The sequence below is a fragment of the Carassius auratus genome, linkage group LG44F (assembly GCF_003368295.1).
Source record: "Carassius auratus strain Wakin linkage group LG44F, ASM336829v1, whole genome shotgun sequence".
Classification (NCBI taxonomy): domain Eukaryota; kingdom Metazoa; phylum Chordata; class Actinopteri; order Cypriniformes; family Cyprinidae; genus Carassius; species Carassius auratus.
Window position 1 is genome coordinate 4191871 of NC_039298.1, and position 13789 is coordinate 4205659.

At 36.6% G+C, this 13789-nt stretch overlaps 1 protein-coding gene across 4 annotated transcripts in view; it reads right to left on the reverse strand.

Annotated features, from left to right (window-relative positions):
- The window catches only part of LOC113068354 (thyroid hormone receptor beta-like), a 74440-nt gene that overhangs the window by 45146 nt on the left and 15505 nt on the right, over positions 1 to 13789 (reverse strand). For 3 of the 4 annotated variants that reach the window (XM_026241078.1, XM_026241080.1, XM_026241081.1), the window contains exons 3-5: positions 6050 to 6101; positions 5883 to 5947; positions 402 to 452 (exon numbers count right to left, since the gene is read on the reverse strand). In XM_026241078.1, the coding sequence (XP_026096863.1) occupies positions 402 to 452; positions 5883 to 5889 (58 nt within the window). In that variant the 5' untranslated portion in view covers positions 5890 to 5947; positions 6050 to 6101. The remainder of the gene's footprint in view (positions 1 to 401; positions 453 to 5882; positions 5948 to 6049; positions 6102 to 13789) is intronic. The other variant, XM_026241079.1, reaches the window with a different exon arrangement.

Sequence of the window (13789 nt, forward strand, 5' to 3'; positions counted from 1 at the left end):
AAGCTCGAATTCTGAGTATGGGAATTCACCATACTCGGCTGTATGTCACATCACTTTCACTTTCACAGTCCCAAGGGAACTATTAAACCTTAAAGAAATCCTTTATGAGTGAATAGCACAAATTACCAATCACAACAACTGAAATAGGATCATTCTGACTACAGTCGTTGCACTGTGGAAAGAAAGGAAATGTAATACTGATCCTAGCTCTTTGATGACTTTCTTTTACCACTGATGTTACTTTCTTTAATTCAGTCATGTTTGCCAATAGCCGAATATCATTGTTTCAGCAGACTCACATATGATGATCTGTATTCCCTCATGAAACACCCACTATAGCAGCAATTCACAAGAAAGCGAGATAGATGAGGATAAATGGATGATGGAGGGTGTTACTGTACCATTCTGCATGGGATCATCTTTCCAGCGGGAGGTGCATTTGTCTCCTTGCTCTAAAAAAAATGGGAGAGGCACATTATACATTATAAAGCCATTTTAAAGAAAGGCTGAGAGAAACAGCTTGGAAACACACCGTTTTGAAACAACAGCTTCAAGACTCAACAATAAGGATGGTCTGAGGGCCAGTATGAGAGAGGTTTGAGGTCAATTCAACCTCACCGTCTATTTGTTATAGGAAACTCAGAAGAAATCTGAGGCTGGTATGTATGTATGTATATATACATACATATTGTAATGTTTTGGATCAGTAAGATTTTTTTAATATTTTTTTTTAATAAGTCTTTTATGACCATTTATTTGATAAAAAAATACAGATTTAAAATAGCTGCAAGCAGCGTTGAAAGGGCCCTTGTACCTGGAGCCACATTCACCTGGTGACCTTAGCAAAACTGAATGGTGGGTTTGATGCATTCAAAGTGGTATATATAGCAGGAATATTTCAAAGTCATTTATATATGACAAAATTCCTGCTGGTGACACTATGACTATAACTGAATGTGGGCATGGAGATGTCTTCAGGCCAGGACTTTTATCAAACATGTCAGGTTTGGTGAAGATTGAACACATTGGTCATGAAAGTTGTTGTAACACAGCCATACAATATCCGATCTGGCACCTGCTGGCAACAGGAAATTACTTATTTTACACTAACTTAAACATGCAAAGTCCAATCTGCCCCAAACTTCACATTTGGTAAGAATCCTGGTTTGAAAACATCTACATGCCAATAATAAGTTACAGCGCCACCTCTTGGCAACAAGATGTATCATGATTTGCACTCACTCAAGCATACCATGTTCAATCTGAAACAAACTTCACATTTGATAAAAATCCTGGCCTGAAGACATTTGCATGCCATTATTCAGTCATAGTGCCACCTTCTGGCAGCAGGAAGTTTGACACACACAAATGACTGACATATTCCTCCTATATTTACCACTTTTTTAAAAGCATATTGCCCACCGTTTCCTGAGGCCACTGGGTGGAGGTGGCTCCGGGTGCGAGCGCCCTTTCAATGGTGCTTGCAGCTTTAATTTATATATACATATTTTTATCATCATCTCAGTATGAGCTCTGAAAATATGGCCATAAGGTAAAAATCTTAACTATCTAGATTTGTTTAGAAAAACAAAATATCACAAACAAATACTTTTTATTGAGCCCTGAAGAAAGCATGGCAAAAATAAAAGAGACTTGCTTTTGCTCTTATTGCTCTTATCCTCTTGTTGTCCAGGATCATGTGGTCAGAATTATCGATGTGATGGCACAATCACAGATCAGAATGTGATCACAGAATGAGAACGCCAGAAATCAGCGTATCTCTGGCTGAGCTCCAAACCGCATACTCCGTGAGAAGGGACTTACAGACATGGTTTACCTATAAATGATAATTTGATGTTTATCTGCTTACCCCCAGGGCATCCACAATGTAGGTGACATTGTTTCTTCAGTAGAAAACAAACAGAGATTTTTTACTAAAATTGTTGCAGTCTGTCAATCACATAATGTAAGTAGATGGGAATTACGGCTTTGAGAGTAATAAAACATACACAAACAAAAGCAAATTAAACCCTGCGGCTCGTGATGATACATTGATGTGTAAAGACACAAAACAATCAGTCTGTGCAAGAAACTGAACAGTGTTTATATAATTTTTTTTCTTTTGTACCTCTAATGTCTGAACTATCCTGAGCATGTTTGTGTCTTCTTCAGCCTGTGCGTGACTTATTGGATGCAGACTTATAAGTACATTACTGCCACCTACCTTTCAAATGGACCATTGACCCTCTAGAGATCGTAGATAGAGTGTCAGTGGTTCCTTTAATAGGTAATGCACTTATAAGTCTGCGATCCGCCGTAAAACAAGAAGAAGAAGAGGAAGAAGAAGACACCTCACGTGTAGGCTGTAGAAGAACCCGCAAACCCGCTAAGGACACACTCAGGACAGTTCAGACATTTTGCAGTGAAAATCAGAGGTAAAAAAAACTATATAAATACTGTTCAGTTTCTTGCACAGACCAATCGTTTTTTGTCTTTACATATCAATGTTTCGTCACGAGCCGCAGGGTTTAATTTGGTTTTGTTTGTGTATCTTTTATTACTCTCAAAGCCGTGATTCCCATCCACTTGCATTATACGACTGAGAGTGTGGTTTGAATTAAATCTCAGTTTGTGTTCTACTGTAGAAACAAAGTCACTTACATTTTGGATGCAGTAAGCAGATAAACATCAAATTAATTTTTGGGTGAACTATCCCTTTAATTTCAATAAGTAAGTACTTAACGAGTGCTAAAAGAGTCTGTACTCTAGCCTGGTCGTTTTAAGTATGAATGTGATCAAGACATCAAGACATCAAGACATAACTTATGACGTTATAACAAGTCCAAAAACTTAAAAGATATGAGCGACAAGTTTAATCAGTCTATCTGTAAATACTTTGATCTAGATGAAATTAGCTAATTTTGTGGTATTGTTGAAGACACAGTTGCTCTTTTATTTTGTGTTTTCATCCCTTAGGCATATAAATAATTGCAATTTTTTGATGCATTATGATTATATAAATATTATGATTATTCAAATATAGTTAACCTCATCACTGTGCCTTTTTCTATGATGTACGCAAACCCATTATATATATATATATATATATATATATATATATATATATTTTTTTTTTTTTTTTTTTTTTTCATTATGATTGTTTATTGTTAAAGATACAACCATCTTTCCCTGAGCTTATAATTTAATTTACAGTTTGATTTTTTATTTTATTTTTTTTTTTTTTACTGAAGATTGTTTGTTGCAAACAAGTGAAACGTAATTTGTTTTGTCATATGTCATAGCTATGCATGACTACACACTAGACAAACGCAGCCATAGAATAAATGAATACAGTAAGTTAATTAAATAAATATATTTTATTTACTGACAACAGCAGGAAACATGAATAAATGATTAAAAAAATTGGTAGCACTTTATTTTACAGTACGTGTACTTACATGTACTTAAAGTGTAGTTACAGTGTATTTATCTAAGAAAGTTCTGGTAATACAAAGTAACTACATGGGGTAGGGTTAGGTTTAGGGGTAGGTTCAGGGTTAGTACCTAGTTATCACACAGTTATTGTAATTACTATAATAACTACAAAGTATGTACATGGGAAACAGGACTGTAAAATAAAGTGCTACCAAACAATTAATACAAGTAACAATCATAATAAATACATATACAGTTCAAGTCAACAATAACATGAAACAAAGATTTATTCAGACTTATTGTTCTAATAATCACATATTTACAGGCGCTGAATCCCTGACGTTCAAAAGATTCACCACATTATGTGATGGTTCTTTTGAAGTTTCTGAAACAAGAGCTCCATTGACTGATGTTGTATGAACAGAAACCAGCAGAACAAACTTGACCAAAACCACATCCTCAATGTCTTCTTCTAGATGCTCTGGCTGGCTCCGAGCACACTGAGGATGAAGAGCAACAGCGACATCTGGTCCATACGAGGCAGTGAGGAACTCATCCTCGGCTGCTCTGGGCTCTCCATCCTCAGTGCTCACACCAGTCTGTACACATTTCAGATCCCACAAAAATAACATTAAACAAGTTTTAACAGCACGATGCCAATTTATTTCTGTATTAGAAGTAACCAGATTGGTTACACTTTATTTTGATGGTCCACAAGACATTCTATTAACTATACGTCACTTTGTAACTACATGTCAACTAAATCTCATTATTTGCAACTACATGTCTACCATCTCTCAGAGTAGACTGTTAGGGTAGGTTTAGGGTTAGTTGAATAAGTTGACAAAGAAAGATATTAAGCAGATGGTCGACTAATACTCTATTAACTGCTAGTTGACATGTAGTTTCAAAGTTACTTACTGTTAGTAGAATGTCTGAAGTGGACTATCGAAAAATAAAGTGTTACTACAAAATTACCTTACTTTATTTTTTTTCAGGTTTTAACTTTATTTTTTTCACAAATGCCGTTATCTTTCCGTGCAGGTCCTGCTCCACCACAAAAGCTCTGCAGCAAATGAACACAAATCAAGACTCAAAAAAAGTGCTGTAATAGCTCTGTCTGAAAGTGTAATAATTCAAATAAACTACTACTTAGATGTTTAATTAATTCTGTAGTATACTCACTCAAAGCCTTCGATGGCAGCATCCCTTCATCAGTCACTCTTTCCCAGATAAACACACGTGTGTCTTATCTGTCCCTGTAACATCCGGACAAGAGTCAAGCTTCCTCTGTGATTTATCTGTTCAATACTACATGTTTCCAGTCAGGTGTTAAACAGACATCTAGTAAGCCTCTTTAAGACGTGCATGTGCTTACTGGAGCTCCCCAGTTTGCTATACATAATAAAACGTGTTTTTACAGCAAAATCACAAATATACTACACTATTTAGCATCTTTACAACTTCAGCAGTTCATCAAATATTATTTAAACACAAGGAACCATGTTTTTGGTTTGTAATACTCACATTTGTAAATACCCTCGTTGCTGTTCTCCGCTCAGTTGGATGATGCTGTATCCTCTCCCGTGGCCTCCTGGGATAGAAAAGTGTCCATCGGATGAGCTCTTCAGAATCTGGGCTGAAGCAGCGGGACATCCAGGGATTTCTTGCCTACTCCTTCATGAACGCTGAGGTTTCGGACATACTACTCTTTTCTCCTACTACTGTATGCAGTAGTCACGTTGGCATATTCGGACGCAACTTAAGTATACGCTCACCCGAATCTCATAAGTATTAGTTCAGCATGCAGGTAATTCTCGTCTACTCTTTCATAAATATTCGGACATACTTTTTTGTTCACCTACTACTTTTTGCCTACTATAGATACAGTAGAGAAGTATACGGTTTCCAATGCAGCCTCTGTGTCTGAGTGAATGTGCAATCTAAGACAATGCCTTCAGTTGTGGCTCTTTTGTGTGTGTGTGTGTGTCCCTTGTGTGTTTCTCATATTGCTTCACAACTAATAATATTTGTTTTAATATTTGTTACAATAGTCGATTATTTCCTAAAATGTATTTCCCAATATTGATTTTTGATTCAACTGTACATGAATATACTTATTTTGAGCAGGGCAACTGCAGGCCAAATGATTAACTGTACGTAGCTGCATACCCAAAACAAGGTGAGAAGCATGATCCCGTATAGCAACAGGATAACAAATCTGTCAACACGGCACAATGAGTCAGAATGAATGTTCTGGAACGAACTAACCTGGAACATACTTTACTCATATGAAACAGAAAGGAGAAACTAACAAGATGGCAATCAATCCTTTCTCTGTTAAATCAAAGTTGGTGGAATGCCAAAAAGAAGAAAAAAAAGATGGGATTCTCCCTATGCAGATGAGACAGGTGAAGTGTGTTGCGAGTTTATATTTTTTACATTACCTGACATACTGTTGTATATTAGGCCTTCAACATCATGCTGTTATCCTCCACGGACTCGCTGATATCTTACACACAAAGAACAACAAATAAGAACACAGCAGAACTCACGCAGTAATTCTGACAACACCTCTGTTCTGTGGCTCTGAATGAAACTGTCCATGGCCTACCTTGTCCTTTGTGATATCAGAGTCGTTCCAGAGTGGTGTGGAGCAGCAGAGGCTGAAGAGACATGCAGAATGAGAGAGTTACACTTGCATAATGCATGTAAACAAGTCTTCATCAGAGGAGGGCAAATGAGGATACGCATTAAACACTGGGCACAGCAGAAGTACTAAAAACTAAACTGCTCATGTTATTATTGGTGTTTGGTAGATCATGCTCTTACGTTTTTCTCATACTTAGGGGCTGATCTGTACAAGCTAGCTTTGCACTTAACCTTGCATGGCATACACATAAAAGGTTCACGCTTAAGAAAACCACAATTCTGTTAATCTACTGGAATACAACAGTTCTTACATAAAAGAGTCATGGGTTTGATTCTGAAACAATGCAAGAACTCCTGTATGTCAAGATCCTGAGTGTGATTGGAGTCATTCTTTGTAAAAGCTTACACTGTAAAAAATGACTGTGATTTTAACGGTAAAGAACTGTGAAAATGCTACAGTACAAAACTGGTTAATGGTAATTTCCTGTAAACTTTACAGGGAAAAACCGTAAACTTATGTTCCCAGAATTCTCTGAATTCTCTGTTTACTAGGTTTGTATGTTACATAAAATGTTGTTAAATTAATGTTTATTGCATTTAAAATTTTGTTTGAATTTGATGTTTTTTCTTTGAAATAACTGTTTCTTCTTATTTTTTTCTCATCTGTTATGTTTATTAGGTTTGTATGTTACATAAAATGTTGTTAAATTAATGTTTATTGCATATTTCAGTTTAATGAGTCTCACCATGATGGTGTTTAGTGCTTGTGTGAATGACACTGTGCACCTTCTATGTATCTTATTATTTAAAAGCTGCTTGTGATAGGCTTTGTTTCACCACGTGACTCTCTCATCACCACCTGCTTTTGGTGGTTACCAATATAATACAAAGGTACAAAACAGATTTCAGTGCTTCAATGAGTTCGTATATTAATATTATATCAGTTAAGTTATGGTATTAAACTGTAAATATAAAGTAAAACCGTTAAACCTACAACAGTGTAACTGTATTTTTTACGGTATAAAACAGTTAAATCAAAAACGGTTTTACCCTATTTTTTACAGTATAATTCTGGCAACCACAGCTGCCATTTTTTTACCATATATTTTATGGAATATTTTTAACAGTGTAGAAAGCAATGCAATAGAATACAATAAAATGCAAAAGAAAAAGGGCATTTATTAAAACTAAGTTGCACAAATTTCCTCTCTATGAACTTCTGCAGATTCTTGACATCAAACGATTTGCTTTTTCTGGCTGTGCAGTGCTTGAAGTTAGAAAAAACACTGGAAATAAGGTTTATTTTAACAACATCTCTAATGATTTCCGTCTAATGTCTCAACAGTTTTGAGAGGTTCAGTGCTGATATTTTATGATTCTGTAAAAATGTCCAACAGTTACTCAATTCAGAATGAAAAGAACACAAATGGAGATATTTTGAAGAATGTTGGGAAACAAACAGTTGACGGTAGCAATTGACTTTCATAGTATTTGTTCCATGCTACTGAAATCAATGGCTACTGTCAACTGTTTGGTTACTTCTTTAGAATATATTTTGTCTTCAAAAGAAGAAAGAAACTTATAGTGATTTAAACACATTGATAAAAACAGAACAAATCACTTTAAATAGAAAAGCCACATGCGAGACAACGTGTTACACAAACAAAACAGACAAAAGAAAGGTGAAAACAGAGCAACTTAATTACGGGACAAATGAGGGAAATAATGACCAACACCTGTGCAGATCAAACTAATTGCCACAGGAAACTACTGAAAACTGATTAAAAGGCCATTATAACGAAATTAACAACAGAAAATAATGACAGGATTTTCATTTTTGGGTGAACCATCCCTTTAACAGGCTAATTGTAAGAAATAAAAGATCGATCAATCACCGTTCTGTATGAATAAAGATGTCAGAAAGACTGAACTTTATTGAAATCGTAAAAAGTATGAAGTTTTCCAAACAGAAAGTACTCCTAGGTTACTTAGGACACTTACCGTTTGAGGAATATCATTACTGCGCTGGAACACAAATACTGTAAAAAGAGACTCTGTTGTCTCTCAAAAAGAGGGTAAAAGTGCAGAGTGTGAAACTCTAACCGCTGTTGTTACAGGACACACTGCTGCCAAGAGAAAAAGGCTCATTTCACCACAGAATGACGCCGAGTACACCACACACAACAGACTGAACAAGAGCAAAGGCAACTGACACCGCTTCCCTCAGAAAGATCTGAATTTCAGAGAAAACCAATCTACAAAGATCTAACTTTAAATTACAAGAGCTTCTAAACCCTTGCAAAAACTAAAAACTAAAAAATAAACAAAATGGTTGCCAGAAGTGTGCAGCTCTTCACTGGAGAACCTGTAGCCTGCACTATACAAATATGTGCAACACCAAAACCAATACTCTGGAAAATATCTGCGTCTATGATTATTTGTCAAAATGCTATATTTACTCTCATGCAAATATAAATATCTGCCACCACTGGCAAAGTTATTTTGCAAACCAAAGTGAATAGTTATGACAAAACAGTGGCAACAATGGGTAATCTATCACTTTCAGCTGTCTTTTCAAGGAAGACAGTGTGATTATTAAAATGCACAAATGTGAGTAAATGTGATTATTCATATTCAATTTTGTGAACAGAGAAGGTAGATTAAAGTGGAAAGACTATAAGAATGCAAAAACAAATCATTAGTGACATTGACTGAGGTGTTGCAGATGTTTCGAATATTGAAGACTGTTATAATAATGGAAATTTCAGAACTGAAAAGGATTAAGAAAATCTGAATAAGAAAATGTGTAATTTGTCAATTTAATAAACATTGTATACTTTAACCAGCTGCAATGTCACAGCACCACTTCACATTTTCGGAACAAACTGCCTTTTTATGCAAATTGTGTATTTTCAAACTGGCGATATTAGCTTGAAACGAGCTCTTACAAGCACAAAAATAGCTGGCGTGAACAAAATTTAATTCGATAAGGACATACATCTTTCAGTGATCAATGAGGCAGTAATATAGTCTCAGAAAAGCATGCCAAATTGTAGTGATTTGCTGTTTGCTGCAAAATACTCAGAACTGGCCTACAGTGTGGAGTTTTGTTCTGCGTAATCTGCAGTCAGTAGTACTGATTTTGTTTAATCAATCCACATTTACTTGATTTGCTAAAATAGTTTGGGTTAATAGCATGCTTAGATAATGCAAAAAAACACATGAAAAATAAATGATCATACCAGTGGCACAATTCATTTTAAGAGATTTCCCACAGAGTCTCTTTTATCAACATGTTGGATATATGCATTCTGCTTTGCATTCAGCAAGCTTCCTCCAACTTTGTATCTGAACTTGGCAACAAAGCAGCAAATGTGTTTATCTGCAAACCCCATATTTCTGGTCGGGGTTGGGGGTCTTGCTGTTTTATATAAGGATAAATGGAAAGTTTCAAGTGTGCCTGTAGCAATATATATGTATATATATATATGTTCGTCATTGTGACTCCAAAAAATCCGTCATTACCATCCATGTCACTGGATAATGAGACAAAAAATAACTTGAACTTAGTTAAATTGCTGATACAAAGCTCACAGGATAGTGAGAATGAACACATGCCATGCAGACACATAACAACACTGCCAGATATAAATATTTTGAGACATGAATCAAATTCAAGTAACCCTTTCCAATGGGCCTCAATGATCTCTGTGTGTGTGCTTGGTCTGCACTTCAGAGAACTCATCGTCATGACTTTAATCCCCAAAACAGAAATGCTTTATGACAGCTTTTCTTGGAACAGGGACAGGGCCAAACTATGACTTATTCACTAAAGCAGATGCAAAGACACACACACACACACACACACACACACACACACACAGGTGAACAACAGACCTGTGAGTTCAGCTTCAGAGAATAACATCAACTCAGACACAGTGGAAAAACTGCAAATTTGATTTTCAGTCTTTTAAAAATGTGGCAAAATCCACTAGTTCAGCTAGATAGGTTCACCAACTTGAGTCAGTGCAGTATGTTATTCCCATATTAGAGCAACAGAGGTACAATGTGAAAACACAGAGGCATGTCCTAACAAGTCACAACAAGGAATTTATAATTGTGGGGTGTTGTAATAAAAATAAAATAAAAAAAAAGATGATGTTGTAACTATGCAGTGCCTTTCCCAAGCTCAAAGTTGCTTTACAATAAGTAATTAAAGGGATACTCCACCTAAAAGTGAAAAGTCTTTCATCATTCACTTAACTACCCCCTGTTCCCTAGTTAAGCCCAGGATGGGCTCTTGTTCCGATCAAGCCCAGGACACGGCCTCCCAAGTCCCCTTCTCCGACATGGTGCCCAGAACGGGTTCCACTCTGGAGGACACTGTCTTCACCCAGAAAGAAATGTCTATTAGACAAGTGAGAAATGCGAGCAGCTACCGTCGGATCATCAGGATGGAATGAGAGGCAGAGTTGAATGTCATCAGCATAGCAGTGGTATGAAAAGCCATGTTTTTGAATGACAGAACCTAATGATGCCATGTAGACATAGAAGAGAAGTGGTCCATGAACTGAGCCCTGAGGCACCCCAGTAGTTAGATGTTTGACTTGGACACCTTAACTCTCCAAGATACTTTAAAGGACCTGTCTTATGGGTAAGATTCAAGACTCAATAGGGTTGATAGGAGGATCTGGTGGTTAACCATGTCAAAAGCAGTGGACAGATCAAGCAAGATATGTATTGAAGATTTTTATTCCGCTCTTGCCAGTCTTAATGCTTCAACAACTGAAAGCAAGGCAGTCTATGTTGAATGTCCACTTCTGAAGCCAGTTTGGTTGCTGTCAAGGAGGTTGTTCTGTGTGAGAAAGGCAGAGACTTGGTTGAATAAAGCACACTCAAGTGTCTTAGCAATGAAAGGAAGAAGAGAAACTGGTCTGTAGTTCTCTAAAAGACTTTCTTAAGTAGTGGGGTTATACTACTTAGTACATCTTAGTAGTGGGGTTAACCCTACCACATTGAAGAAAAAAAAAAAAAAAAAAAAAACACTGTCTGTAACTTTGTGTGTGTGTGTGTGTGCAGTTTGAAGTGTTAGACACTTTGTTAGTAGGAACAAAGCTATGAAGCATGCATGTATTGACTGCGGTCCAGTACATTAATAACAAAAAAATGAGAGTGAGCACATTTACATGCACACAAGTAAGCTGACAATGCAATTAAGCTGTGTTTACATGACTTTATTAGTAAATCAGGTTATTTCCCTTTAGTGAAGTCAAATATAATAATTTGCATATCGGACTCAGATTTTTCCATTTGTTTGTCAGTTGATGTTAAATCTACACTAACAAAGCCTTCCTTTCATGTATCACACATGCGCACTTCAATAAGTTGGCAATAAGCATATTATTGCATTTACATGCCGCACATAAAAAACTATCGATGTTGACCAGTTTATGCTTACATTGTTTATGAGCTTACTCCGATAAAAGAGAATGGGTTACCGCATTTACATGACCACATGCATTTTCTGCTCAATAAGCATGATCGGCTTAAAAATGTGCTTGTAAATACACTCACTATATCTGAGTTGTGGTCTTTCCATCTTATTTTATGGCTCTGAATGTTAAAGAATGACAGAGAATGACTGCATCGAACTGCCAACTTTCCATTCAAGGAACCTCTGGGAAATCCAGCAAATATTCTGTCCTGAATCCATCTCTAACCAACAACAACTCACGCAGTACAAGCAAGAAAGTATGAACACTATTACCAAGAGACAGAGATGGATATGGATTGGGCACATTATCCGAACAGAACAAGAATGGGCACCAGAGGGAAAATGAAAGTGAGAAAGACAAAAGAACAGAACTGAAGAGCCTTTCATCGACTATTGCATGTCGGCTTTAGTTAACAAGGTTTAGGGTAAGATTTAGTATAGGTGGCACTTTTCAAACATGATACAGCATTAACCTTTTAGTTTCACTTAGTGGACATTTAATTTCTGAACTGCAGCGATATGTACAATAACACAATATAATAAAACATTGCCACATTTGCGTTTATCTGTTTCAGGGAAGAAGGTTTTTTTTTTTTTTACTGGACATTTCACTTTGAAAATGTCAGGACTGGATTGTCTCTGTTGTGTTTCTCCCTTAATATTTGGTCACTCCTGTTCCTGTCCGCATTGTCTCTTGATTAGTCATCCTGTTCACCTCTGTTCCTCCCAATTGCCTCGTTAAGTCATGTATTTAGTTCCAGTCTGTGCGTTCCTCCTTTGTTGGGTCTACCAGTTGTGTACTCTTTTCCTTGCAAGTTTGGATTTACCCTGTGTGCTGGAATAAATAAATAAATTACAGTTTTGAATATCCACATCTCCTTTGTTTCTTCCGGCAGCATCTTGTGACAGAAAGCGCTGCGAAATGTGCAAGAAGAGACATTATATCCTTTAGCAGAAACGCTGCCTAAGGAATGTTTTTCCATGGATCCTGGGTTGTAATTGCACGCTTTCTCTTCTTGAGACAAAACATACAATATTGGAACAACTTGAGAGCAAATTATCACAAAAGATGTTTCATAGAGGACATAATGTGCAGTGTTTAACTTCACAAGAGTCGAGTGAACCCAAGCTGAAGTCTACTGTACTCACTGCTGAGCCTTCTGCTTGTGTTTTCACACAGGACAGACGTGTCTCGCTGGTCAGACTGCAGTGTGCTGCCTAGGATTTTTTGAATAATGATGCCATCTGTTCCCTTGGAGGCTGTGTGTGTGTGTGTGTGTGTGTGTGTGTGTGTGTGTGTGTGTGTCGGAGACAGAGAGCTGTAATGTGGGAAAGGCCATCTGAGTAGAGCACAGCCATGCAGAAAAACTCATGTGTGAACATGAACACACACACAACTCATGCTATGAAGAGCTGCACTCTGCCTCATTGCCCTTACACGACCAATCATCACATTGTGACAGTAGCAGGGATTTATGGAGAACAATGCAGAAAATATGTATATTGTCATATCATAAAAAAAAAACATATTTGGCAGCACCATTGCATAGTCATGAAATCAGACCATAACACCATATTATTTTGATATACACTCTATAGCGCTAAATGATTACCACGTTCAAATACCAATACCAGAGGTGAAGGAAGATCTCTTTTCACAAACTACACAACATTACGGACCTGTGCCAGTTTTTAACTCATGATGCATGTTTGAGGTGAATCAGACACACATGTAACCAGTGATATATGCTGTTGTTAATGAACACACAGCGTTTCTTTTCGAAGGTCAGCTTGAAACAGGTTGCCAACCAAAGGAAAAGCACACTGTAAATACTTATCAAAGTGAATAAATCAAAGATAATTGTAGCATGTTTTATAAGAAAATACTATTTCAGTTTGTCTACTACAAAATTGCATGTGCGGTTTAATGTGTTACTTGCCATTTCTTTATAATTATTGGTGATATTTATTAGAAATGAAATGAAGCAATGAACAATGAGTGAAAATTGTTTCAAAGAAAATCCTACTCCATTTTATTTTTTATTTTTTTCACTCCTTTCAGTGTACCCACACTACCTGTTTTTGGCTGGTGATGGCTATTAATTTCTCACCATAAACATATTTCATTATACTTCAAATTCTTCAAATAATACCTTGGGTATTGAATATGTGAAAAAATGGCATTACCATGCTATTATTGGTACTTTA